Here is a 26,972-nt window from a genome sequence, read left to right as displayed (position 1 = left end):
TGTTGAGGCAGAGCTTTGTCCTCCAGGTTTAATGTTATAAACAATACTGCTGTGAATGTTTACATGCATGTTTCCGGGACCAACTGCTGGGTCACACATTTTCAGTTTGACTAGATACCATCACACTTTTTTCAGAGATTGCTCCCATCTACACTCCCGCCAGCAACAAATCTTAATGTTTTATTGGATGAATAACTCAATGACTAGAAATTTGGCCACACCTGCCTCATTTCCCCCGTGGCATGCAAATGTCCATGCCATGTTCTGCTTCGAGGACTCTGGAAGTCTCTGAGTACTGTCCTCCTCCAAGATCTCTTCCAGATCTGTCTTACGACTTGATCTCACCCCAAGGACTAGGGGACTGTCATAGTGCCCTCTGTAACAGATGAGGAAACTGAGGTCCAGAGCAGGAATTTGAGGGGCTGGGTAACCTGGGGCCTTGGACTCCCTTTCTGGGGTCCCATTGCTAGGAGACTTCCTGCAATCCAGCCCACTTTGGGCATCTCAGTTCCCTCCTTCTCTAGGCCCTCAGCCTCATACAGCCCAAATGAGAATTCCCAGGGAATGTGAGGACTAGGGGAGTGTGGGACCCCAGGAACAAAGTTGGGAGTGCTCTAAGAGAAGGCTGCTTCAGGCTGTGTGCACCCAAGCGAGAAGCCCTGAGCACAAGTGGCCCCACAGAGGCCAAACACACACAGCCTGATCTGGGTTCATTATCCAGATGGAAGCTCTTGTTCCCAATGCCCTGACCCCTGGCACAGGCTCCTGGCAACGTCCCATCTCACTGATCTGTGCCCTCCTCCCATCTGGGCACAAGAACCCTGTCTCTAAGATTCAGTCGGGATGATGGACAAGGTTGTGCGCTCCTCAAGGGACCCTTGCAGTTCCTCCCCCAGATCTATTTCTGGCCTAGGCGCCTCCCTCTCCCTTCAGTCCCCCTGCCTGACCTGACCCCACAGCTGGGAACATTTGCTTGGGGGTGGGGCAGCCCCCTGACTATATAAGACTGGACCTAGGTAGTCCCGGGCACCCTGGAAGCGCAGCTCCTCCGGTGCTAATACCTGCACACTCCAGCTTGACCCTCCAGCAGGCACTGCAATGACAGAACAAGCCACCTCGGAGGCCCCTGCCTGTGGTCTGGAGGAGACCGCCTCTGAGTCTGCACGTGTGCCCCCCACAGGGCCCTCTGGAGACACGGCAGCTCCGCAGGCTCCCGGGGGAGAGCGGGCTTCTGAGCCACAGGAGCCTGCCCCTCAGCCTCCTGACCCCGCAGCCTCTGCAGCCCCCGCAGCCCCCACAGCCAGTGACCCTGCACTTCCGCGTGAAGGTGATGAGAGCTGGGGCGGGTGGAGGGGGGAGGCAGTCATGGCAGGGAGCGGTGGGGGGCGAGGTCTCGGCTGCAAGACCCTTCACCGCCCCCCCACCCCCCGCTTTTCCCTCAGATGTCCCCAGTGCCCCGCTGCTGCTGGCCGTGGAGGATGTGAGTGAGAGCTCCGTGACTGTGAGCTGGGAGCCTCCAGAGAGGCTGGGGAGGCTGGGGCTCCAGGGCTACGTGCTGGAACTCCGTCGAGAGGGAGGTGAGCTCCGGGTTAAGCCCTCATGTGCGGAGGGGAGGTGGGCCTGGGGGGCAGTGGGGACAAGCCCTCCAGAGGGAGACGCAGAGAGGGCGTGGAGGCAGTCTGCTTAAGCCTCACGGACAGCGTCTTGCTCACCTACACATCTCTGAAAGCAGGAGGGTATCCAAGGGACCTCAGCAGGTGCCTTGTCCTCCAGCTCCAGGAAGCCTCTGCGTAACGAGAATAAAAGGGTCGGTGACACTGGGGTTCTCCTCTGTAGGAACTAAGAAGGTGCTGAGTCTCAGAGGACCCTGCTTGTAGAGAAGCTGAGGGAGAGGGCTAAGTTAGAACAAGGGACAGTGAGGAGAAAGAGCCGGGCTGTGGCCAAACTCCCGATGCCGCCACCTCGTCCGCCGCCATCTTGTCCACTTCCGCAGCAGGCAAGCTCAGGCTGGCTCCCGCCTCTGGCCCCGCCTTGCTGTGTGACTTGGCGAACGTGTCCAAGCCTGTCTGGGCTTCAGCAACCCCATCTCTGGCCACCATTCAAGGGTTCTGACACAAGGTGTCTCTGATGCCATTTGACACATGAGAAGTCAGGGAGGGAGAGCAAAAGGAAAATAAGGCCCGGAAAGGGAGGCCAGCTTCCTCAGACCATCAGTGGGAAGGGAAGCCCCACTGAGAAAGGGTGCCCGCGGCCATGGGGCCAGGGCCTTGTACTGTCTTCATTCCTCTCAGCCTTGGACTGGGTGCCTGTGAATGCCCGGCCCATGATGGTGACCCAGCAGACTGTGCGGAACCTGGCTGTAGGTGACAAGTTCTTCGTGCGCGTGGCTGCAGTGAGCTCTGCAGGGGCTGGCCCACCAGCGGTGCTGGAGCAGCTTGTCCACATCCAGGAGACCATCGGTAAAGCCAATCCCTGCTCCCCAACCCTTCCCAAGCACCTTAGCTAATGGACGTAGAAAAGGAGGCCAAGGGGTAGAGTCGCTTCCCCACACTCACGTGCACAAGCCACCTGCTAGTGCCATCTTGCCTTAAGAAAGTTCCAGGTTCCTCAGCAGCAAGGAGTCTCTGGAGGTCAAAGAGGCCAATTTTCTGGGTGGTCCAGCTTGCAAGCATTGGAGGAAGGGCTTCACGACTCCCAGAAACAAAAGCTCACACTGCCCCGGTCACCTGCCTCAGAGTCCCAACACTTAGAGTCATTTCATTCTTCCTATCTAATCATAATCCCTTCAGCAGCCTTAGAAGCTCATTTTCTGCTCATTTCCTATGACCTGGGTTCCAGATTCTCCCAAAGGTTCTGGAACAGAGAAAAGTCTTTGTTTGCCTCTTACTGTACCACGTCCCTAGTGGAAAGAAGATGAACACCCTGCAAAAGACCTGTGAAAGTTTCTCCATCCCCAGAAGCCAGTGCTGAACTGGAAACCTGGGAGGCCAGCTGCTGTCTCCTTGCGAAGATTTCTATTTGTAGGGTGCATTAGCCTCAAGCCTACCCTTGCTCCCCTCCCAAGGCTGATCGGGTTTCAGTCTGTTAATGGCAGTGAGTCATTTGGTCTGATCCAAGATCTCTGGGGACAGCCCAGAGCCCCAGAGTGACAAGAGACATGGGCCAGCAGGTGGCCCGAGGCCTCCTCCACCTTCCTGCTTGTCCTGCCCTCCTATCTCCCAGAGGCAGAGGGGCACCCCACAGCTCTGGACAAGGCCTCCAGAAAGAGGGACTTCATGACCGCAAAAGGGAGTCGAGTTTGGATTCAAGGAAATACTTTTCAGCTTTAAGGCCTGAGAGATGTGGGAACCACAGGGCTAAGCAATACAGAATGATAGACTGTCACGGCTGGTCCATCCAAGCCAAGGCACCCCAGGACTCCCCTTGAGATCACCCAGACTATTAGTGGCAGTTTCAGAACTGACTCCCACACAAGACCATTCCTGTCCCACCAGGTGACAAGCAATCTTTTCTGGTGAATTTCAAAACCAGAGGACATGTCCATCCTTTGAGTCTAGGTGAGACATGGTCCCATCTGGCAGCTCAGTATGATTCTAGCCTGGAAGTGGCAGGGAGCCCTCCTGGTAGGGAAAGGGGCGTTGGCAGGCATCCTGGACCCTCCCTGACAGCACAGGGATCTTGGACTCTGAGAGCCTGCAGGGGCCAGGACCCTCAACCTCAAGGCCTAACATTGGAGGAGTCAGCTAGACTCAGCACCCACTACTCCATTAAAATTCCTCTGGCAAGAAAGAAGGGGATTTCCTGGAGAGAAGAGAGCAGGAGGAGGTCGTGAGTAAACAGGGAGCAGCCAGGCCCTTCTCAGGGGCAGGGCAGGGTGGGGACCCTGTCTAGAGTCTTCAGCTGCTCAGCTGTCCCTCTTCAGCCACCTGGAACTGCCAAGCATTCCTGGCCCCCTGCAGCTGCCTCTGGAACATTCCACCCCTGGTGCTCCCAGGGCCAAGTGCTTGCACAGCTAATCCTCAGAGACAGCGTGTTCCTTCTCACTGTCTCCTCCCTTCCTGCCCTGCACGCCACTAACCGACTGCAGCCACCTGCTTGCCACGGAGGGGCCTCAGCCACCCCACCCCGCCCACCTAGGCAGAGAGCTGCGGGGCTGTTCCAGCTCCCCGGGGACGCCCAGCAGCTCCAGCGGTTGCACCCAGTGAGGCGATGGTCGGGAAAGTGCTTCTCCACCAGAGCGTGGGTTGGAAGTTAGGTGTCAGGAAGGAATTCCCAACCGCAGACTGAAAGGTAGTGGGAGGGAAAAGAGAAGGAAGGGGGTGTGCCTGCTCTGGCTCCCTTTAGCAAGGGAAAGACCCCAGTCCTCTCACCTGGTTTGGGGACAGGGCAATGAGTAAATAGGTCTCAGAGGGGCCTCTCTGAAGGCAGAGGCATTAGGAAGGAGACAGAGTTGGGCACCCTTCCTGGGAACGCAGGCGACAGGTGCACACGCGCTCCCCACCAGGGGGAACCAGGGAGCCAGCAGGGCCCATCTGGAGTCCAGGAATGCCAGGGCTGCAGGACAAATCCCAGCCTGGCAGGGTTGGGGCACCAAGGGAGTGCCTAGGATGCCTACCAGTTCACACCGTGGAGGCCCTGCCCTCCTGGAACCTCCTGTCTCTCAACTCCTCAAGGGCCTCAGGGGATTCTGGCCCTTGAATTTTGGTAGTGAGCTTTGCCCTGCCCACAAGGGGGCAGCCTCAGAGCATCCCAGGAGCCCTCCTGCGGGGTGCAGCCTCACTGTGTCCAGTCCCCTGCTGCAGAAGCCTCTCAGCAGCCCCCCTGCTGTACTAAGCCTAAACTTCGATTCTGATGCAGAGGCCCCCAAGATCCGTGTTCCCCGCCACCTTCGTCAGACCTACATTCGCCAGGTGGGAGAGTCGATTAACCTGCAAATCCCCTTCCAGGTGGGTATGCCTCCCTCCCAGGGTAAGCGCTTGGGTGGAAATACAGGGCCCCGCCTGAGGTGTATCGGAAGAGCCCAGAAAATGTCAGGGTTCCCCTGGAGGTCTGCTGAGACCCACCCATCAAGATGCACATGACTCAGTCGATTCTCCAGCTGGCAAATAGGACAGTGGCCCCGGGGCCGGCTGGACAACCGGACAGTGAGGCTCTGGGGGCACCTCTGGCTCTAGCCACTGCCCTTCCTAGGCAAGGCTAGTGTGGCCAGCTCCCTTGAGCACAGCTCCAGAGAACCCTGGAGTGGTGGGAGTGGGGGCCTGGCACCTTCTGCTCCCATTCCGAGAGTTCCTCCCTCCCAGGGGAATCCCAGGCCTCAGGCTTTGTGGACCCACAATGGTCATGCCCTGGACAGCCAGCGGGTGAGCGTGCGCACTGGGGACCAGGACTCCATCCTCTTCATCCGCTCAGCCCAGCGCTCCGACTCAGGCTGCTATGAGCTCACTGTGCAGCTGAAAGGCCTGGAGGCCAAGGCAGCCATCAACATCCTGGTGATTGGTATGGGACCAGGGGAGGCAAGGGCTGAGGTTCCTCCTGCCCCAGGACTGATGGTCAAGAGGGTCAGGCCAAGAGAGTGATAGGAGCCCGATCGTGTTGGGGGTGGGCTTGCCGCGAGCCCAGCCCTCCTCACTCTCTGGTCCTGCAGAGAAACCTGGACCCCCGAGCAGCATCAGACTGCTGGATGTCTGGAGCTGCAACGCTGCCCTCGAGTGGACACCGCCCCAGGACACAGGCAACACAGAGCTCCTGGGCTACACGGTGCAGAAGGCAGACAAGAAGACGGGGGTGAGGCCTGCTCGAGCAGGGAGGCGGGGCTGGGGGAGGAAGCGGCCAAGCGGAGGGGAAGGCCTGCCCGCAGAGGGTACGGGGACCGAGGACTGCTGCTCTGCCCACTGCCAACCAGACTCGCTGCATGGGTTTTGGCAAACCTCTTTCATCTCTGGACTTCAGTTTCCTTCTGAAGACTGCAAGGGCGGTTCTCTGGGGCACTTCAAGCTCTAAAGCAGTGCTTCTGGAAATGTAATGTACATGTGAATTACCTGGGAATTTTGCTAAAATGCAGGTCTTAATTCAGTGGGTCTGAGGTGAGGACTGAGATCCTACACTTCTCTGAAGGTCCCAGGTGATTCTTACTTTGCAGGTCATCTGGCCACTTTGACCAGTAAGGTTCTAGAATTCTCTGAGGTTCCCAGAGAGATCACCTTCTCCCAGGAGTTACTTCTCCGCATTCCAAGTCCCAGGGACGGGACATGGAGCAAGCCCCTCCGAGGAGGAGGCCCCCGGGGTGCAGGGAGGGTGAGGGCGTGTGGAGGTGAGGATGACGGGGCCGGCTCTTGCAGCGATGGTTCACGGTCCTGGAGCGCTACCACCCCACCACCTGCACCGTCTCCGACCTCATCGTGGGCAACTCGTACTCCTTCCGAGTTTTCTCAGAGAACCTGTGTGGACTCAGCGCCTCAGCAGCCGTCACCAAGGAGCTTGCCCACATCGTAAAGACAGGTGGGTCTGGGCCCAAGACCAGAAACCAAGCCAGGCATCACCATGCTGATGCTTCTGCCCATCTCTTCCCTTCCCTTGGAGTGTCAGCACCGCTCCCTGTGTTACGTCTCACGGGAGTCCACTTGCCAGAACTTTTGCTGCTTCTCCACACCCAGGCCACTGCTATGCGCACACACACGTTAATAGAGTGACTGTGAGAAATGGATGTGGTTGATTGATTGTAACAAACACATCAGAGTAAACCACGCAAATGAGCAGCACCCCTTGGGAGACTGCACTTATACTAAAGATGCCACATGGCTGCCAACATCATAGCAGTCACTGGGTCTCATGTACAGTGTCCCAAGAGCCACTCTGAAGGACAATGTGTGTGGTTAGGTAGACTGGTGAGTTTGCTAAAAGCAAACTCCCAACCCTAATATAGCACCACATAGATGGACAACAGAGATATGGGTATTTACTGCTTCTACATACACACATGGTCCTCTTGCGTCAAATGTGAAATTCCCAGTCCTTTCTCCCCGTCACCTTGTATGTCACCTGGACGTTGGGCCTAAGGGCCGCACATAGTCTGTGTGGGCCGCAGAAAGCACACTTTTAAACACCAGCCTAAGTTGCACAGAATTAAGAAAAAGCTTTTGTTTAAAAATAGAAAGCCAGTAAAGTCTCCAAAGACAAAGAGAAATAAAATGTGGACTCGCTGGGTTTTTAGTCTCCACCCTCAGTCAGTATCACTCCCCTCCCTGCCTCCCTCTGTGACGCACCCAGCCATCGTTTTGGCTTTCCTCTGCCTCTCTGAGATACTCTGTCTCTAAGCTCCTGCATGTTGGCTGTGCCTGGCTTCCCAAAGATCTCAGGAGTCTGGGGTCCTGCCATGGGGCTCCAGAGGTGGAGGCAGGGATGAAATGGATAGTCACCTGCCCTCAATCTTCCTCCAGACCACCAGCTCTCTGCTCAAAGAGCCATGATCATCATGTGACCTTCCACCTCTTAAGCCACAAACTCACTATGTGAGATTGGCAAGTCCCTCATCCATGAAAGGTCTTAATTTTCCATCTGTTAGCTGGGGTGATAAATGTATCCTTCCAAAGGAATGCTGTGTAGATTAAATGGGATACCTAGGTGTAAGCTATAGTGATTATTTCAGGAAAACAGATGAGGTCAGTCTTAAGAGGTCTTCTCCTGTAACCTCAAATTCATCCCCTCTTTCTCCCCTGAAACCAGATGTTGTTGCCAAACCCAAAAGCTTTGTTGAGCGAGACTTCTCAGAAGCGCCCTCCTTCACTCAGCCCCTGGCCGACCACACCTCCACCCCCGGCTACAGCACGCAGCTCTCTTGCAGTGTCAGAGCTTCACCCAAGGTGAGGGCAGGGGCACTGGGGCTGCACAGTCTTTCCAGACAACTCTGCCTAAGCCTGAAGGTGGCCTTCGGGGGCTTCATCCTGGCCCACACCCTTCCCAGCTCTCTCTGACCTTGCTCCCCCAGCCCAAGATCATCTGGATGAAAAACAAGATGGACATCCAGGGTGATCCCAAATACCGAGCTCTCTCTGAGCAAGGTGTCTGCACCCTAGAGATCCGGAAACCCAGCCCCTTTGATTCCGGAGTTTACACCTGCAAGGCCATCAATGTGCTGGGGGAGGCGTCTGTGGACTGCCGGCTGGAGGTGAAAGGTGAGGATTGAGAGAGGTTGCTTTTTAGGAATCTTCTGATGCATGGGAGACCAGGAGAAGCCATGTTTTCTCCTTCTGGACTAGATGAGGCTGAGCACTGAAAAGCAAGGCAAGATGAGGGTAGTAAAGATAGAGGTCAGGCTCTTGGGAGGACTTTCCAGGAGGGAGGATGGCCCAGTGCGGGAAAAGGAGGGCTGGAGTCTGCCTCGCAGACACACGGCTCACTGGGGTGAGGGTGTGAGACTCACTGTCTCCCACCCTGCACTTGGGTCCCCAGCAGACACCCGCCCCCTCCCTGAGCTCTAACCTTCAGGTCTGTCCCAGCCTCAGCCACACACTGAGGAGCCTCTGGTGGAAGCTGTGAAGAGGAGAAAGGTAAGTAACTGCATGCACCCCCTCTCCTGCCTCTGGGGGTGGAGGCCTGGGGCAGGGGTGGGCTTAGGAAGGGAGGGTGGCAGTCAGCTCTGAGCATAAATCTGCAGCCACAGGCAAGGTACCTGTGCAGTCCCGGTGGTGCTCTGAAGACCCAGCACAGTAGGGTGATGCTGGCAAGGCCTGGAAGGCATGGGCATCCAGGGGACGGGCACAGGGCAGGCTCTAGTCCTGACTCTGAATGGCCTCAGGCCAGGGCATCCCCATGGGGTAATTTCCTCAGCCAGAAAAGCAGCAGAAACAACCGTGCCCTGACTGCCCTTCCCAGGTGGATCTGAGGTTCTGAAGGGTGAGGGTGTACCCTAGAGTTGCAGGGGCAGAGCTGGAGCCCGGGCTGCGGGTCTAAAGCCTGAGGGGAGGGGGGCCGGGAAGGGAGGTCTTCTCCCCCATGTCACCTCTTGAGCAGGTGCACGTCACCCAGCTCTGCCTGACAGCGGGGCTCATGAAATGTTCTCTGCCAGGTGCCGCAAGCCTGAGGGGTCAGGGCCGCCAGGCCCAGAGTCGAGCACCTCAGAGGCCCGAGATCTTCACATCATAGCGACAGCTGATGGCTTTGCTCCTTGGTACCTGCCTCGCCTCTGTCCCTCCACTGGGAGCGGGCCTAGCAGGCCCCTGTACAGGCTTCCTAGACACCAGGAGCCCTGGAAGGTGCAAAGATCGGAGCCCTCCTGCAGAGTCGTTTGCTGGCTGGAAGCACTTGAATAAAGGTGTTTGGTGTTATGGTGCAGCGCCTCTGTGACAGTGAGGTCAGCGTGATGGGCACTGTGTCCCCAGGAGGGTGGGCTGAATATGTCCCCGTGGGGGAGTCTCCACCTCTGACACCATGAGGAAGGTTCAGTGGGAGGGGACCCATGATCTCATGGGGGTTTTCCAGATATGAGATCTTTTAGGATCTTGTTTCACATTCAGAGTTTGCTGCCCTTAGAGGATAACTACAGGAACAGACACACCCTTCTCTGGAACCCTCCTTGCTCCAAACGCCTCCATGCCTTCCCCATTCCCTTCATTTCTCCCCAGACACCACCACTGATTTCTCTCTGTTGAGGTTGTCTGTTTCCCTCAGTGGTGGGGTGCATTCTCCATGAGAGCTGACAGTCTTTTATTAGTCAAATGACCCTCCCTGGGAGCCAGGGGACATCCCGCCTGAGAGAGGGAAGGGCCTGGAATCAGCCCTGGAGCTGCTGTTCACACTTAGAACCTGGCCCCTCACTCCTCTGTATAAGGAGCTTTGGTTTGGGCCAGGAGTAGACCCTTCCCGAAAGGTCTAGTCTAAAGGCCTAGACTCTGCAACAGAGCCTCAAAGCCCATGAATATAGTGCTAAGTGCTAGGGGTGCTGAGGGTACTTAAAATCCGGTAAGACCTTCCTGTCCCCACACTCCGGAGGGGAATCTCCTCCGGCCTGAGCAGCCTGTCACACTCATCCCACAGTGCCCATGGCAGCTCACCTTCTCTTGTTTGCCTCCTCCCCAGGCAGGCAGCATGTTCCCAAGAGTTGACAGGTCTGGAGTTCCCATCTCTATTTGGCCCAGAAGCAGCAAAGAGGGGTGTCACCTAGGAGGGTGCCCAGCACAGAGGGCTGGTGGAGCTGGTAGAGCTGGTGGCCCAGATGACAAGCCGTGACACTTCATTCTCTTACTTGGGATGCTCAGGGCAAGAATCAGGGCTCAATGCTTCTGCCTTGTGGCTGTTTGAGGCCCACACCTACCATTCCACACTCGCTCCAGGGGGAGTGGAGGCCCCACTCAGGGCCCAAGCGCTAGTGGAGAATAAAGCAAATACTGGAAATTGTTTCTGGACCCGTTCTTTCTGCCTCTCGCAAGTATAACCTTGGAATCCCTGTGGTGAGGAGAGCAGGCACCCTGGCAAATGTCATGGCCAGGAACTCAGAGCTGTGGGAGGTAGGGACTAAAGGCGTCTTGATTCCTGCCTGTCAGTGGCTCTGGCCACCTTCTCCTGCAGAACAGGAGAGAAAACAAAGCCAGGACATCCACTTTCTCTCTTTCTCTCCTTCTCTCCGTCTTGGTAGGGAGCTTCTCTCCTTAAGCTGGGTCCCAGGGCTGTAACCCCAGCACCTAAGTCAGACAAGCTGCTGTCCTGCCTGCTATGGGAGTTGAGCTTGCTCTTCTGGCCTATGTGGTCCCAGGGCAGTCTCAGGGTCTCAGGCCCACTCAGGCTGCCTTGGGTTGATCTTGCAGATGGGGAAGCACGAGCCACTTTCCTCTTTCCCTCAGGTTACCTGGTTCTTTCCCCATGGACTGACCTCCCACACCTCCCCCAGGACCGTGAGGGGCGGGTCATAGCCACAGCCCACAGCGCACAGCCCACAGCAGGGAGAGACAAGGGAGACGAGTGGGATAGCAGGGAGGGGAGCCCTGGGCTGAGACGCCCCAGACACGGGCAAGGGGGGGCGGGAGGGGGAGTCTAGTCATCGGGCCTCTCTGCTGGGGGATCCTCGTCAACAGGGGGTGCAGGCTGGCAGCGGAAGTGGTCGTTCCAGATCTTAAGGAAGGTCACTCGAAACTTCTGGATGCGGAAGGCGTAGACGATGGGGTTCATGGCCGAGTTGCCGTGCGAGAGGAAGATGGCGATGTATATGAGGATCCTGGGCATGTGGCAGGAGGGGCAGAAGAGGGTGACACAGTTGAGGATGTGCAAGGGCAGCCAGCTGAGGGCAAAGAGGAAGAGGATGAGGGCCAGCGACTTGGCGATCTTCAGCTCCTTCCCATAGTACTTCTGCGGGTCTCCAGAGGAGGCCGACACCTTCTTGTTGAGCTGCTTGCGGATCAGGTAGAAGACCTCCATGTAGATGAGGACCATGAGCAGCAGCGGGGGCAGCACCCACACAAAGAAGTTGAAGTAGACCATGTACTCCATGCTGATGACCTTCTCAAATTGGCACTCGATCACAGGCTCGCCCACGCTGCCGTTGGCCAGCCAGTCCCGCTCCACCACACTCAGGTTGTTCCAGCCGAACATGGGCGTCAGGCCCACCACGAAGGAGAGAACCCAGCAGCCAGTGATGGCCACCACAGCCCTTCGAGGCGTCACCACTGTCTTGTACCTGAGGGAGAGGAGGGCAGAGTGTGAGGGCCCCTCCTCAGTTCACCCAGCCCTGGGGGTCTCTAAGAGGAGCTGCTTGCCCAGCCAGGGCCCAGTAAGTGGGGAGGTGCATGTCTTTGGCTAGAAGGCAAAGTCTTTGGGATCTAAAATTTAGGCCAGGACTTGCAATGCATTGGCTCATGTCGCCTGCTGAGGGTGGGAAAAATCTAGAAGAGAATAAACAGATAAACTCCTTTAGGAGTTTTACTAAAATTGCCAAAGTAAAAATTGTTCATATGCACTTGGCACACCGCCACTAGTGACCTTATCATTGCTTCATGACAGTCCCCATGTGGTAGAAAAGCACCATCAGAATGAGGGCCCGTTTGACAGCTGAGAAGATGATGTGCGAGGTGTGTCCTTCCTGAGGCCACATGGAGGGTGCAGGCTATCCTGTGCTTCCTACTGACCACACAACAAATGATTAACAAACCACCTCTCCCCTTGGGCCAGCTGACTCACTATCATAAAAAGCTCCCCCACACCCGCCTCCTATGGCTCTGTACTGTCTCCCCCACCTCCATCCTTACCTCCCCTCCTTTTTCAGTCATTGTACAATGCTTATCTCCTGAAGCATTGTACAATGCTTATCTCAAGAACCAGCTCTCCTCCCCCAAACTAATTGGGAAATATTCTCAAGAAAGAAAACTGATGGTCACCGAGGACTGCATACAAGGGACTGCAATTCAGGTATGCATGCATGGTTGCATTCATTCCTTTTTTGAGTGCTTTCTGTGCCAGGCATTGGTCTCTGTGCTGGGAGTAAGATAAAGAATCCCTTCCTCTATTGCAGCTCACATTTTGAGTGAAGAAATAGAAAACGTAAAAGTAAGAAATAAATAATACAACTACAGGTTGTGATATGTCCTTTGAAGAAAATAAACAGGACCATGTTAAGGGGCAGAGCCCCCAACCCTTTTCAGGCCATAACACACACATATATGAAAACATTAGGATGGCACAGAAAATGGACGTGGCTGCCCGTGGGCCATGCCTCTCTCTACCGCTGTCCCCAAGGTTGAGGAGATGCAGTCTAGAGGGGCTCCCCGCTTCCCTTTAAACCAATTCAGCCAGCAGCCGGCATGTCCTTGGCCCATGCACTGGCCTTGGAGTGAGTGCCAAAAGCTGGGACCTGCCTGGCTCTGGGCCAGCAGCTTGCCCAGTTGTTATTTTCCAATGCCGCTTCTGAGATGGATGGAGTGGCCTCCTGAACATGTAAACAGCTACTGAGGCCCATGGGTATGAAGGCGGAGGCCTCCTTCTAGCTCTGTTTTCTTCTGTCCTGTGCCTGGAGAATCTGCAGCTTTCTCCTCCACAGCAATATTTAAGGTCTCTCTCACCTTGGACCAAAGCCCCCCTCTCCTTGAAGACTTTACTGCAGTGGAAAAGGGAATGATTTGGGGGATGCGAGAAGCTGGACCCACTTCCACCTCATCTAAAAATTGGGCACTAGAAGGGACCTTGGGAACCTCATTTCCAATCTTATCATTCCAGTGGGGAAACTGAGGCCCTTAGAAGACTCCAACTCCACAGCGTGATACCCCTCCCCTACTCTGTATTCTTGTGTCCCCAGAGGTCCAAGGAGTCTTGAAAGCTGCCCAGATTACTTGTGCCTATCTGAAGCTATGGTTTTTCCAGTAGTCACATATGGGTGTGAGAAAGAACTTGGACTAGAAAGAAACCTGAGCACCGAAGAATTGATGCTTTTGAACTATGGTGTTGGAGAAGACTCTTGAGAGTCCCTTGGACTGCAAGGAGATCCAGCCAATCCATCCTAAAGGAAATCAGTCCTGGGTGTTCATCGGAAGGACTGATGCTGAAGCTGAAACTCCAACACTTTGGCCATCTGATGGGAAGAAATGACCCATTTGAAAAGACCCTGATGCTGGGAAAGCTTGAAGGTGGGAGGGGAAGGAGAGGACAGAGGATGAGATGGCTGGATGGCATCACAGACTCAATGGACATGAATTTGAACAAGCTCTGGGAGTTGGTGGTGGACAGGGAAGACTGGAGTGCTGCAGTCCATGGGGTCATAAAGAGTTGGACACGACTGAGCGACCGAACTGAACTGAATCCTTGCATTCTTGCTGTAACTAAAGTCCATTTCCGCCTCTTGAATCCCCAGCAGAATAGCAAGCCTGGTGCATACTTTGGCGTCAGAGATCCATATCTGAATCCTGGGTCTGCAACCTACTAGGTCAATTCTTCCTCTGTAAAATGAGACTATGGGCCCTACTTCAGATGAGTTAATATATGTGAAGTGCTCTGTAAGCACCCCACCAACATTCCTGTGCCTGAGCTCCTACCCCTCCAAAGCCCCTGAAAACACACACACCTTGGAAACCCTGCTATCTCTAGATGTTCAGCAAACGTAGCCCAATGTGTCTGCAATCATCTGGCTCAGGATTTGTTTCTGATGAGCTCAAATTGCTTTCCCACATGTCCCATGGTGAAAGGAGTTCTGGGAGAGTCTATGGTGTGACTAAAGGAGTGCAGATCATTCTACAAAAGAGAAAGGCACTCTGTCACAGATGTCACAAGTGGGGGGCAGGGCCCTCGGGTGAGCCTCAGCAGGGCCAAATGGGGCTGCAGCTGCAGAAGGAAGGATGGAGGCAGGCGTCCCCTGTCACAATCTGTCACCTCTATGGTTCACATCCTGTGTATCATTTATAAAGTGCTTTCACATTCATGTCTCAGGTAATCCCCACGACCACTCTGCAGGTTGACTATGGGTTGTTTAGTTGTGGATGATAAGCAGATTGGGAATATCCCTTTCCGACAAACTTTAAAATGGGATTGCCTACACCCTGTCCACAGGCGGTACTACCAGGAGAAGGAAGGGTAGACACGGTGAGCTCTGGTATTGCCATCCAGCCTGAGGACTGGAGGAGGGGCTGCCCAGCCCAGGACCCACATCTGGGCAATGATGACCCACCAAGAGAGGAGGTGAATTCTGCCAGTGTCCCAGCTGGGAGACAAGGAGGAGGCAGCTTCTGGCTAAAGAGGTGCCCCCCTTTCCTCCTCCCCTCCCCCTTCTCAACTGCCTGGAGCCCTGAGGTTAAAGCTTTCCTGGGGTTCCTCCAGGACCAGGTCCCAGCAGACCCTGCAGCCTAGGGTATCAGTTCTCATCTGTTTTTCTTGCTATTTTTTCCGTAGTGGGAAAGGATTAGATTCAGAACCTTGGTGGGGTGGGGGCAGGCATTCACAGGAAGGGCTACCTCCCAGGGCTGGGAGAAAAACTCACCTCTCCTTACACGTGGGAAAGAGCAGCAGAGGCTGCAAGTTCTGGGGTGCACGTGGGGTGGGGCTTGTGCCCCCCAAGTCATGGTCTAAGGCCTCATCACCCCTGGGGCTATGCTGAGAGCTAGGCAGAGAGATGGCTGCCCTTAGTGTGCAATCTCACACAGACAAAGGGGAAGCAATAGCATGGAGGCACTGGAACACCATGCGGAGCTCTGTCCGCAGGCACGCAGGGAGCCCTGCCCGCCCCTGTAGCCTAGTGAGGGCAAGACTCAGGGTGGGGCAGTCAGAGCTGTGGCCTGGGGCGGCCCCCTGGGCCGGGCAGGTCACAGGAAAGATTTCAAGGTTTTTTTTTTGTGCAGGGAAAGCAAAGGAAGAATATAATCCAATTTCCGTTTTTAAAAGATGCCTCGGGCTGCAGTGTGGAGTGGCTTTGTGCAGCGGGAAAGCAAGAACACCACAGGGGGCCGATTTCTGCTGTCCAGGCGGGGGTTCCCTATGCTCTGGTGGCTCAGTGGGAAAGAGCTCACCTGCTAATGTAGGAGACATAAGAGACGTGGTTTCACCCCTGGGTCAGGAAGATCCCTTGGAGGGCATGGAACCCACTCCAGTACTCTTGCCTGGAGAATCCCACAGACAGAGGAGCCTGGTGGGCTACAGCCCATGGGGTCGCAAAGAGTCAGACACGACTGAAGTGACTTACATGCAGGAGGGCAAGAGGTGAGGCAGTGACCTCGGGTAGGTGACGGTGGGGGGTTGGGAGGAGCTCCCGGCTGTCAGAGGTGTTGGGAGCGGAGCCCACAGGACCTGCTGCCGAGTTTGGATGTCCAAGTGAGAGAGCACCATCAGGCCGAGGCTCGGTTTCTGATCCCAACCACTGAGGGGACAGTGGCACCTTCCCTGAGCCTGACCCCTCTCTCACCAGGGACCCTGTCCTCTCCCAAGTCCTCAACGTGAATAAATACACGTAAAAATGGACACATGAATGCATATATCCATTTATTCAATCTTTATGATTTATGCAATGGCAACCACATTTTATTCAGTGATAAATAAAAATGACTTATTTGACCATTCATGATTGGTTGAGGATGGGGGCCTCTTCTGAGCAGTATGAGCGAGTGCCCCCAGGCCACCGGCCAGGCTCCAAAACACAGAGCAGCCCTGTTCCCAACACACAGTGAGACCAGCAGAGGCTTCCCCAGCCAGAACCAGCCTCCCCAGAGTCTCCCAGGGCAGAGGCATTTCCATCTCAAGCTAAACTCCAGCAGGAGCTATGAGTGTGCCTGAGCTCTGCATTGGCCCTTTGCATTATGAATGAGCTCTCCTCATGGGTTAGAGGCCCGACTGCAGAGAGGGCTGGCCTCTGCCTGCCTACAGCGTCACAAGACGGCTCTTCGGGGACACCACTGTGGAATGACTTTTAGGCGGACTCCGAGACCATGAACAATAAGCTCCTTAGAACAGGAAACGCTCAGAATGCCACCAGGTGATAAAGAGACCAGGGGACCTAGGCAGGAAAGATGCATTTGACAAAGAAAAGAGAAGGGAGGGAAACAGATCCTCAAAAACTCTTCGGTGGACAAAGAACTGGCCAGCAGAGCAAGGTGCTCAGAGAAGCTGCTCCATCCCTGCACAGACAAGACTGGGGGTGCTGGTCCTCAAGCTGGGCACTACCCCGCCAACCCTGCCCTGCTCTGAATCACAGGGGACCGGGGGTTCATTCCTGCAGCCTGCATCTCCCAAGGTCCTGGGTCACTGGGTTCATGGAAGGCATTGGACTGCTGGAGGGAGGAGACAGAAGGATGTTTTCACCCCTCCTGTGTCACAGGCAGGTCTCAGGCAGCAGTTACATCGCTTCTTTGGCTCTACCTCCCACTAGCACGCCCACTGTGGTTCCAGCTTCCACTAACCGCCCGCAGCCCTTCGGTTTCGGGACCACCTCCTTGTTTTGTCCTTCAGCCTAGGGGTAGCTTCTTGTTGTTGCTAATGTCTGAGTTACCTCACTATCCCCTCTTTGACTTTCCAGATGCTTCATGACCTATGTTACCAGTTCCTAATGAGGGGATTAAAAGCCCTCAGTTGTTATTTTTATTATTAGCCCACACCTAATTATTTCTGTGTTCTGGGTTAGATCCCAGTGGTTCAGGAGTGAAGCTGGAGCAGGAACAATTGAGTGTAGTTATCACAAAGAACTCCCTGCTAGAGAGACAAGAGACCTGACCAGACTTTTAATAAATATGTGTTAACTCAAAAAAAGAGAGAGATAATCCACAGGATGAGTGTGGAAAAGGCTAAACATGGTTCTGTTTGGAGGCAGGGGTTGATGAAGTGTCCCGTGAACTGCTGAGACCAGGGCAGGGTCCTCAGGCCTGGCCATATCTGTTTACCGCCACCTGCTTCTCACCAAGGCCCTGGGCATGCAAACTGAGTAGGGGACTGGAAGGGGTCCACACCTTTCTGCAACAGGCAGTTTGGATAGTCTGAGGCTGAATCCTCCATCTTCTCTTCCCTTTCTTGCCGTCTGAGAAGGAGTGATATTCCACAGCTCAGGTTACCTACCTCCTTCCTTGCCTCCCTTCTTATCATAGATCTCAGCTACTTATAAATGGAAACTTGTGTCTCAAGATCAGGGACATAAGACTCTCAGACTATTAAACTGCTTCCTGCAGAGAAATTCTCCCTTTCAAAGGAAACAGGAAACCATATACAATCAAAAGCATACTCCAGGGGCAAAATATTTAATAGCAACATTCCCCACGGGAGTCTGGATCAGAAGCCCCGGGGAAGGACCAGGATGTCTGGGGCCTAATTATCCTGCCTTGAATATTGCTTGCTTTAGGCCCTGTGGCATTATCCACTACCTCTGAATATCAGTGTCACTAATCCCCAAAAGGGGGATCCATCTGACATCCTCCGGGCTACTTTGCAGAGCTACAGACAGTGGGGAAGACACTAAACTCCTTGAAAGAACAGAGCTGGATAAATTAATTATACTGGTAGTGTGATGGGCCTTGGAAATACTCCTGGTCATGTTCTGAGAACAAACAATTCAACAGACTAGTAGGAAAAACAATTATATCTACTTATGTGACCCAGTAACGTCCTCTATTCTGAACAACTTCCCCACCCTCTCTGCTTCAGATTCAGAGCTTCCTTGAATCTGGGAATGAGTGGAAGACACATGCTATTCTCTCTGCCCCAAGGGAACTCCCCTTCTGACAGGGGAGGTGTAGCTCCTGAGTCTCTGATGGAAGAGCAGTCCAGGCTAAATAAAGCATACAAGGCCAAAGTTCCTGGCCTCAACCCCAGACTCAAAAGTAGTCCGGGTAACTGACATCACAAGCTCCTCTAGAGGCCTATTAGCCTGTGACAAAGCCCCTCTCCTCTCTGGCTGTGTCCTCTCATCCTTACGAAGAGGGTTTGGGATTTGTTCAGAGCATCTGATGCAGAGGGCGCTTCAGGGGGTGGGATGTAGGCAGGGAGGTTCGCAGATTCAGGGAAGGCATGCTCTCAGAGTATGCAAGTGAAAGTGTTAGTCACTAAGTCATATCCTACTCTTTGTGATCCCATGAACTATAGCCTGCCAGGCTCCTCTCCATGGGATTCTCCAGGCAAGAATACTGGAGTGGGTTGCCATTCCATTCTCCAGGGGAGTCTTCCTGACCTAAGGATTGAACCTGGGTCTCCTGCAGTGCAGACAGATTCTCTACTGTCTGAGCCCCCAGGGAAATCCCAACCTTGCCTACATCCTCAACCCTTTCCCCCAATCCCAGGCATATCAGAACATCCCCACACAGGCAACAGGAGACCCAGAACTGTGCTCTGACACAGTTCCCTGGGTGACTTTGAGATGCCATCACTTCCTCCCCAGCCCAGTACTCTGACTCCTGAGACCAGTGAAGCCCCACATCCCAGGAACAGGGTTGTCTTCAGGGAGGAGAATGTCTCACCTGAACTGCAAACTCAGGAAAACAAGACCCAGACCTCAGCATTCCTGGCCATTTCCTGCTCTCAGATTTGATTCTCTCCAGTTCTTGGGGTAAGGCCAGGATGGTGAAAACACCAAGGCCAAATAACCCGGCCTACTGTGGGAGACTTTCTGACTCATTCAGTGGCATGGGGGAGAAAAAAAAAGAAAAAACATCCTGTCTGCATATAGATTTAATGACCTATGAGTGGTTGGCACGGTGGTAAAGGGTGTCAAATTTCTTTTCCAATGGAGTGGAAAGACCTGACGTTATAGGAAAACAGAGCTGAGTTCTGATCCAGGCTTTGCATCAGGGAGTGAGCTTGGGTGAAACTCTTCTCCAAAGAATGAAGAATGCTATGGAGTCAGATCTGAGTTTAAGCTTTGGCTCTACCAGTTAACAGTCTGTGGCCTTGGCCAAGTAACAATTCCTTGAGCCTTGCTTTGTCCTCAGCACATTGGCATGAGAGGACCTACTTGGCAAGCTCACTGTGACCACAAGGCCCCTCTGTGAATAGTAGCAACTGGTGCCTCCTCTCCCAAGGACACCCCTGACTCCACCAGAAAACACACGCAGCTCCTGAAGAGAAACAAAACAGGTTGCAGCAACTCAGACAAACAAAAGTTGCTTGTTTCATGTCAGCTCCCCTCCTGAATTCAGCCTTGGTACAGAACTAGTCTGTGTCCCCTGATCTGACTAGTGTCTGAGTCTTTGGATGCGGAGCAGATGGAGATGGGGAGCTTGCCGAGCCCAGCACTACACCCCACACAGGGCCCTGGAGAAACCTTACTTCCTGGCTAAGTCCAGTAATGCTCTCAACGAGTCAGTGGCCAGTGCAGAGAGTGGAGACGGGGGGGCAGTCTCGGGGGGCTCCGGCGCTGTCTCCCACCCACCTCTGCTCGTCTTCTAGTCTGTCTGGAACCGTGGCGTACTCAACATCCGCCTGAAGGCTGGAAGGTTTCCCTCAAGGGGCCATGACCCACTCTGGGTAGAGAGACAGTGAGCAGAGCCCAGAGCAGCCCAAAGGTGGTAGCCCGCTGAGATCAGAGAGCAGACCAGGGCGTGGAGTCACAGGGGCGCCCCCCAGGCCTCCCCTGGCCTGGGAGGGGGGGTGCCCGCCCCGCAGAGGCCGCTGCTCTCAGAGGACTGGGGTCCCCACTCTGCTTTAGCCCCCTGGGCCCTGCTGGTGGTGTTTAGTTGTTTAGTCATTAAGTCGTGTCCAGCTCTTTTGTGACCCCATGCACTGTAGCCCACCATCCTCTGTTCATGGGATTTCCTGGGCAAAATTACCAGAGTGGGTTGCCATCTCCTTCTCCAGAGGATCTTGCCAACCCAGGGATCAAACCCAAGTCTCCTGCAGTGCAGGCGATTCTTTACCATCAAACCACGAAGAAAGCCTCTTGGGCTTTCAGGGTTCCCTAAAGTCACAGCATCAGCCCTCTACTCTAGGAAAGACACAACAGACAACAGACATGGAGGAGGACAGGAGAACAGGGAGACCCCTCCTCTGTGGAAATCTTTCCAAAGAGAGGGCCCCTCTCACCTGCAGGCCTCTATTCCATAGCTTGTACTTTTACACCAGAAAGTCCTATGCAGGATCTAACTTCAGTCCCTCCTGCTGTATCCCAACCCAAGGAAGTACTGTTCTCGGGACCTGGAAGAAGCTGCAGTCATATTTTCCCAGGTCCTGTCCTTGCTACCACCTCACGTTCAGGTTGGTGGAAATTTGGAGCCCAAATTACAGTGGTAAGAACTCCAGCACCTAGCAGCTTCCCATCATCCCTCCTTTGCCTATTCCCCTGATCCCACCACAGGCCTACTCACTGATCCCCACATGGCCAGGACAGTCACATGAAGCTGCAGGCCAGGCCCAGTCCAGGAACCAGTGTAGCCTCCCAGGCAGCAGCACACAGAAACGTTTAGCAACAGCTGTCAGCTCTGAACCCTGCCCCACCCTGCCTTTCCAACTTCTTGGATTTGAGGCTTTTCTCCTCTTTTCTGTAGCACCTCCAGAGATGGGCTGGGGAGAAGGAGGGTCCTGATGCAGGGCGAGATGGGGAAGCACCCAGCATTGCCCAGGTAGGCGCAGGCCAAGCATAGAGGCCCCTTCCCAGGCCTTCTCACAGTCGGCTCACCTGGGTCAAGGTGGAGGCTGATTCCCTCCTCTTCCCCGTGTGGGACAATCACTAAAACTATGTTTTCCTCCCTGAGCGCGTAACTGCAAGTTCCCCAATGGCGGGAGTCAGGTCTGGTTCAATGTTGTATTCCTAGCACCTGCCGTGGTACCTGGCACACAGTAGGCACACAATAATATTTTTAGAAAGGAAAATGGATTCACATGAAATGCTCAATTAAAACCAGATTAGTCAGAAAAAGGGAAAGTGGGAGAGAAACAATTAAATCCAATGAATAGAAAACAGTCACTAACATGGTAGATGGCCAGTGATATCACTGACCATTTTAAATGGGAATAAAGCAGGAAGGCGGGGAAGAGGAAGCTGCTCTGAGGCTTTCTGCTTCTTGCCACAACATCCCTCCTGGAAGGAGAAGAACAGAACATGCACCCAGCCCACACAGCTGAGGAACCTCCCATAGACTCCTTGAGATTTCCAATCCTAAATTTCTGCCCCAGTTACCCAGCCCACTTTCCATTCTAGGTCACCCAACTTAGTACATTAAGCTACTTCATTAGGTAGTTCTAGCCTATTTAGGGCTTCCCTCATAGCTCACTCCGTAAAGAGTCTGTCTATGGTGAAGGAGACCTGGGTTCAATTCCTGGGTCAGGAAGATCCCTGGAGAAGGAGATGGTAACCCACTCCAGTATTCTTGCCTGGAAAATCCCATGGACAGAGGAGGCTGGTAGGCTACAGTCCGTGGGGTCACAAGAGTCAGACGTGACTTAGCAACTAAACCACCACCACCAGCCTATTTAGAGTCTAACTACACTTCCTCCCACTGCAAGACTAGACTTTCTCCTCACAGCTGCTCCTGGGTGGAAGTAGGGGACAGTCTGTTCTCAGCGAGCTGGCCTACATCCCCGTGACTTGCATCAGGATAATGGAGCAGCATGGAGCCACTGGCAGCATCCCAGAGCAGGGACCTGGTGAGGCAGCTTCTCAGAGCCTTGATCAGTGACCTCATTTTCAGTCACTTTTGCCACTTCTGCAAAGCCTAATAAATCACTCACATCTGCCACAACCCTGGATGAGGGAATCTCACATTATGATGTATGTGGGAGAGGAGGAAGTTTATTAAAAATCAAAGCCTTTTTCCCCATCTACCATTCACAAAAACTTCAAAGTGCTGGGCTCAGAGCCGCAAAAAGTAAAGGCAGATTGTGGGCAATAATGGACCTTGGGGACTCAACCGGGCAAGAATTAGGTAGGAAAGGCATACCAGGCATGTGCTGGGAACACCAAAGTGGCTTTCCTCTCCCAGCTGATACTAATATCAACAATCTGGGCCATTTGGAAGGTCTAACTCAAGCGCCCCCAACTTTCAAATCCCACAAAGGCCTGACCACCCACCACTCCTCCTCTCCTGGGGGAGCCGGTACCAGTATCTGCAACAGAGTCACACCAGTTGGCCAGGGAAGCAAGAAGCTCAAGATAACAAAGCACTGGCAGGCATGTGACAGGTGTCAGAGGGCCTGGGTTCGAATCAGACTCAAACTTGCTGTATTAGCAGATTACATCACCTCTCAGAATCTTAGCTAGGCAGATATCAAACAGAGCTGAGAGCTGCCTAGCTCACCTTCCAGTGTTTCCATGGTAACCACTTGGCACTGAGCTTTCCCCGCAGTCTGTCCTTTCCTCTTTTCACAGTCCTCCCAGGAAGAAGGCAGCGTCTCCACAGATGAGACTGGGTAACTCTTTCACAGTCACACCGCTGGTGGCCAGAACTGGGACTGCAACTCTGGTCAGCTCCCTCCAAGACCAGGGTTTTGTGTCTCACACAGTAATACCCCCGTGAGGCAGTGCGGACTTCGAGAACAGGGACTGTAGCCTTACGTCCCCAGTGTCCCTCACTGTCCAAGCTTCTCAGACTTCACTGTGTGTCGAAGGAGCAGGGCCCAATGGCATTCAGCCGAATGGTTGGCACAAAAGTAACCCTTCCCACCCTTGTTTGCACAAAAGCCTGTCTGAGGAGCCCAGGAAAAAGAAAGGCATTGTCTTGGATCCTATAGGAAATAGGAACTCAAATCCATGCTAAGTCCCCTGCAAACCACCTGTGTGACATGCTTCTCTTTATGGAGAGCCACCTCCACCATATGGAGGCAGGAAAGGCAGGGAGCCAGAACAGGAGAAAGAAGGGCAAGAGGCTTCCACCTCAGCAAATGACAGTGGGGCGGAACCTTTCTCCTCACAAAGCACTTCCAACCAAGGATCCTCCCTGTTGCACACATTATCTTGCCTGACAGAAAGGACAGCTTTTGTTGTTGACATTTCACAGGTAGGGAAACTGAGGCCTTAAGAGGGTTCAGCCATGCAAGACTGGTATAAACATCATTTCGACAAATAAAGACTTAACCAGGTTCCTCTGACTGTGGCCCAGTGCTCTTTGCAGGGTGTATGCTACCAGTGGGTGGCAGAGAAAGTCTCCCGGAACCTCTCACAACACTACGCCCTAGGACCAAGCCCAGCATCCGCTGTGCTGCCTCTTTAGCCCATCACCTCCATCCATTCTCACTTCCACAGACCTCACTGGACTGTTTCTACTGCCATGATGCTAGCAACACCTCCTGATTTAGCTTCCTTGCACTTGTGACTGAAGTAGCTGTGCAGATGAGCGCATGCAGGCTCTGGAACCTGAGAGGAAGCAGACAGGGCCTGAAGGAAGCCAGACGGCAGGGCAGGCCAGGCCTGTGTCCACTGCTAGCAGCCCCTGTCCTGGAAGTCTCAGTCCTCTTACCAGTTTCTCTTATCTGAGAAATCTTGTGTGTTCTAGCTCCATCTCAGCCTAGAAGCTCTCTGAGGACTGGGACTGTGGTTCCCCATGACCTGAGGACAGTGGCCAGGTGAGTGGGTGTATCACAAACAGCATTCACTTTGGTGTCTGGCAGGCAGGTGTTCAAGCTCCACTTTTGCTAATTACTAGTTGGATAACAATTTTCAAGCTCCTTTACCTCCTTGGTTCTCTATTTCTTTATTTGTAGAAATGATGTTTATACCAGCCTTGCACGGCTAAATAAAATTAAATATGCTGCCAAAGAAGTCACTCAGTGCTGCTCCTGACATACTCAGCACGCAGCTGCCTCCCCTCCCCTCAAGACCACACTCCTCCTTCCTGGGGACCCTTTGTCAGACAGCCTTGGGGCTCATGGAGGAGCTTCAAGCAGAGGGAGGAGCCCCAGGCACTGTACCCAGGAGAGTGACAGAGTACCACCTCACACTCAGCGTGCCTCCCGGCCTGCTGCAGCCACCTCCCCAAGGTAAACACGGCAAGCTTGTGAAGGAGCCCTCAAGACACATTGGAGCAGGCATGTGTTAACTGTCCACCCCGTTTGCAACAGAGACAGACAGACAGACACACACACACACACATACACACACACTGCTATCCATCTATTCTCCACCCTTCCATGAAACAGCTGGAAAAGGGAAGAATGAACCCTGTGGTACCAGAGAAAGATGGTGGGTTTACATTATTTTCATGTATAATCTTCTCAACAGTTCAGTGAGGTAGATATCCTTATGTTCATTTTTCAGATGTAGGAACTGAGGCTCAAAGTGTTCTGCCAAGATCCCAGAACAAGTGAGCCACAGAATCAGGACGGGGAAACCAGCCCTGCCAGCCTGACTCCTGAGACACGCAGTTCTGTGCCCCTCAGCCTGCCTTTGTTCTTTAGAATCAGCAGACACGCTATCCCCTGGGTCCTTGCAGCCACTCTGAGAGGTAAGTAGGGGTGGCAAGTCCCCACTCTTGGTGGGGATGTGGGGCCAGAGAAGCATGGTGGCTTGTCCAGATGGTGCAATCTGATGATGGGTGCAGTCTGATGGTGCAGTCTGATGGGTACAGACTGATGGTGCAGTCTGATGGTGCAGTTTGATGATGGGTGCAGTCTGATGGTAGAGTCTGATGGTACAGTCTGATGGGTACAGTCTGATGGTACAGTCTGATGGTACAGTCTGATGGTACAGTCTGATGGGTACAGTCTGATGGTGCAGTCTGATGGATGCAGTCTGATGGTGCAGTCTGATGGTACAGTCTGATGGGTACAGTCTGATGGTGCAGTCTGATGGGTACAGTCTGATGGTACAGTCTGGTGGGTACAGTCTGATGGTGCAGTCTGATGGTGCAGTCTGATGATGGGTGCAGTCTGATGGTACAGTCTGATGATGGGTGCAGTCTGGTGGTACAGTCTGATGGGTACAGTCTGATGGTGCAGTCTGATGGATGCAGTCTGATGGTGCAGTCTGATGATGCGTGCAGTCTGATGGTACAGTCTGATGATGGGTGCAGTCTGATGGTACAGTCTGATGGTACAGTCTGATGGGTACAGTCTGATGGTGCAGTCTGATGGATGCAGTCTGATGGTGCAGTCTGATGGTGCAGTCTGATGATGGGTGCAGTCTGATGGGTGCAGTCTGATGGTGCAGTCTGATGGGTACAGTCTGATGGTACAGTCTGATGCTGAAGTCTGATGGTGCAGTCTGATGGGTACAGACTCATGGTGCAGTCTGATGGTACAGTCTGATGATGGGTGCAGTCTGATGGGTGTAGTCTGATCAGTGCAGTCTGATGGTACAGTCTGATGGGTACAATCTGATGGTGCAGTCTGATGGGTACAGTCTGATGGTACAGTCTGATGGTGCAGTCTGATGGGTGCAGTCTGATGGTAGAGTCTGATGGGTGCAGTCTGATGGTACAGTCTGATGATCAGTGCAGTCTGATGGTACAGTCTGATGGGTGCAGTCTGATGGTGCAGTCTGATGATCAGTGCAGTCTGATGGGTGCAGTCTGATGGTGCAGTCTGATGGGTGCAGTCTGATGGTGCAGTCTGATGATGAGTGCAGTCTGATGGTGCAGTCTGATGATGAGTGCAGTCTGATGGTGCAGTCTGAGTTCCAGCCTCGGGGCTGCTGGCTCTCAGCCTCTCTCTGCCCTGGGAAAATGAGGAGATCGAGTCTCCTTGGTTGGGGAGAGGTTCCCCTGTCCTTGATTCTCCTCCCAAGTGTATCCCTTCTTTTCTTCAAATCAACAGTAGACTGAGCTCAGACTCAGGCCGTGTTCTGACCGGAAGACAGGGGCCTAAAGAGTGTCCGCTTCTCGCCTCTGTGGACAGCAGCAGTGACAGGCGGGAGGTGACAACCGCTCTTGTGCAGACCCTTGAGGCCCTAGAGCTGCTCGACACTGAGGGCCTCAGGCTCCATGCTGGCCTGCACGCCCCGGGCTGAGGCCCCCTACCAGCCCCACGTCGCCCGCTGACCTTGTGTGGTCGGGGCGTTGTTGGTGTGGAGCCGCCAGTCCACGGCGTGCTGGAGGTGGATGGCCGTCTCCCAGCAGCCAGAAGCTGTGCCCGCTCTGGCAAGGGGGAGACAGCACAGTACGACACCCGAGAGGGCGAGGTGCTCTTTCTAAACGTCGACTCCAGAGACACACGAGAGCCCTCAGCCAGGCGCGGCAGCACCTGCCTCCTGAGCCTCCTCGCCGCCCAGTGCAGCTGCGTCTGCCTGTCTGCCTCGCGGGCTCCTGTCTCCTCTCACACCACGGCCCTGCCCCCAGTGTTAGCTCCTCCTGCCCCTTCTGCGCGCCCAGCTGCGCCAGCTCGCAGGTCTTCCTCTGCGCTGCAGCCAGAGGACAGGTGGGGCTGGAGCCCTGGGGGTCCTGCCTCCCCCAGACACACTCAGAGCCAGCTCACTCCTGAGCAAGGAGCCTGTTCCTCTTCTGTTCTGAGAGCACCTCTTACAGACAGCTCTCTGCAGTATGGTTAGCAGTTGCATCCGTTCTATACATGTGGGAACTGAAACCCAAAGAGGTAAGTGATTTATCCAAAACCACCCAGCACTGACGGTGGAGTCAAGGCTCAAAGACAAGTCTTTTCATTCGTCTGTTCAG

At 54.1% G+C, this 26,972-nt stretch overlaps 2 protein-coding genes across 4 annotated transcripts in view; one reads left to right on the top strand and one right to left on the bottom strand.

The window, feature by feature from the left end:
* Positions 1-184: 184 nt before the first annotated feature.
* MYBPH (myosin binding protein H) lies at positions 185-9,132 on the top strand. Its single transcript, XM_061159829.1, has 11 exons — positions 185-1,327; positions 1,443-1,577; positions 2,292-2,459; positions 4,858-4,946; positions 5,301-5,496; positions 5,645-5,784; positions 6,339-6,498; positions 7,723-7,859; positions 7,985-8,171; positions 8,496-8,546; positions 9,065-9,132. The coding sequence occupies exons 1-10, from the start codon at positions 1,099-1,101 to the stop codon at positions 8,510-8,512; spliced, it is 1,458 nt and encodes a 485-aa protein (XP_061015812.1). The 5' UTR covers positions 185-1,098; the 3' UTR covers positions 8,513-8,546; positions 9,065-9,132.
* A 535-nt stretch (positions 9,133-9,667) lies between these two features.
* The window catches only part of ADORA1 (adenosine A1 receptor), a 134,510-nt gene continuing 117,205 nt past the window's right edge, over positions 9,668-26,972 (bottom strand). For 2 of the 3 annotated variants that reach the window (XM_061159830.1, XM_061159831.1), the window contains one exon: positions 9,668-11,665. In XM_061159830.1, coding sequence (XP_061015813.1) covers positions 11,026-11,665 — 640 coding nt within the window. In that variant the 3' untranslated portion in view covers positions 9,668-11,025. The remainder of the gene's footprint in view (positions 11,666-26,972) is intronic. The other variant, XM_061159832.1, reaches the window with a different exon arrangement.

The sequence above is a fragment of the Dama dama genome, chromosome 14 (assembly GCF_033118175.1).
Source record: "Dama dama isolate Ldn47 chromosome 14, ASM3311817v1, whole genome shotgun sequence".
NCBI classification, from domain to species: domain Eukaryota; kingdom Metazoa; phylum Chordata; class Mammalia; order Artiodactyla; family Cervidae; genus Dama; species Dama dama.
Note: the sequence above shows the minus strand (reverse complement) of the source record. Positions and strands in the feature narration are given on the sequence as shown.

What these genes read in the sequence shown, in the direction of transcription:
- MYBPH (XM_061159829.1), top strand. Translation starts at nt 1,099, where the DNA reads ATGACAGAACAAGCCACCTCGGAGGCCCCTGCCTGTGGTCTGGAGGAG. An exon ending in CCACATCCAGGAGACCATCG is followed by an intron (nt 2,460 to 4,857) that starts GTAAAGCCAATC and finishes ATTCTGATGCAG; the next exon opens with AGGCCCCCAAGATCCGTGTT. An exon ending in AGGCAGACAAGAAGACGGGG is followed by an intron (nt 5,785 to 6,338) that starts GTGAGGCCTGCT and finishes CGGCTCTTGCAG; the next exon opens with CGATGGTTCACGGTCCTGGA.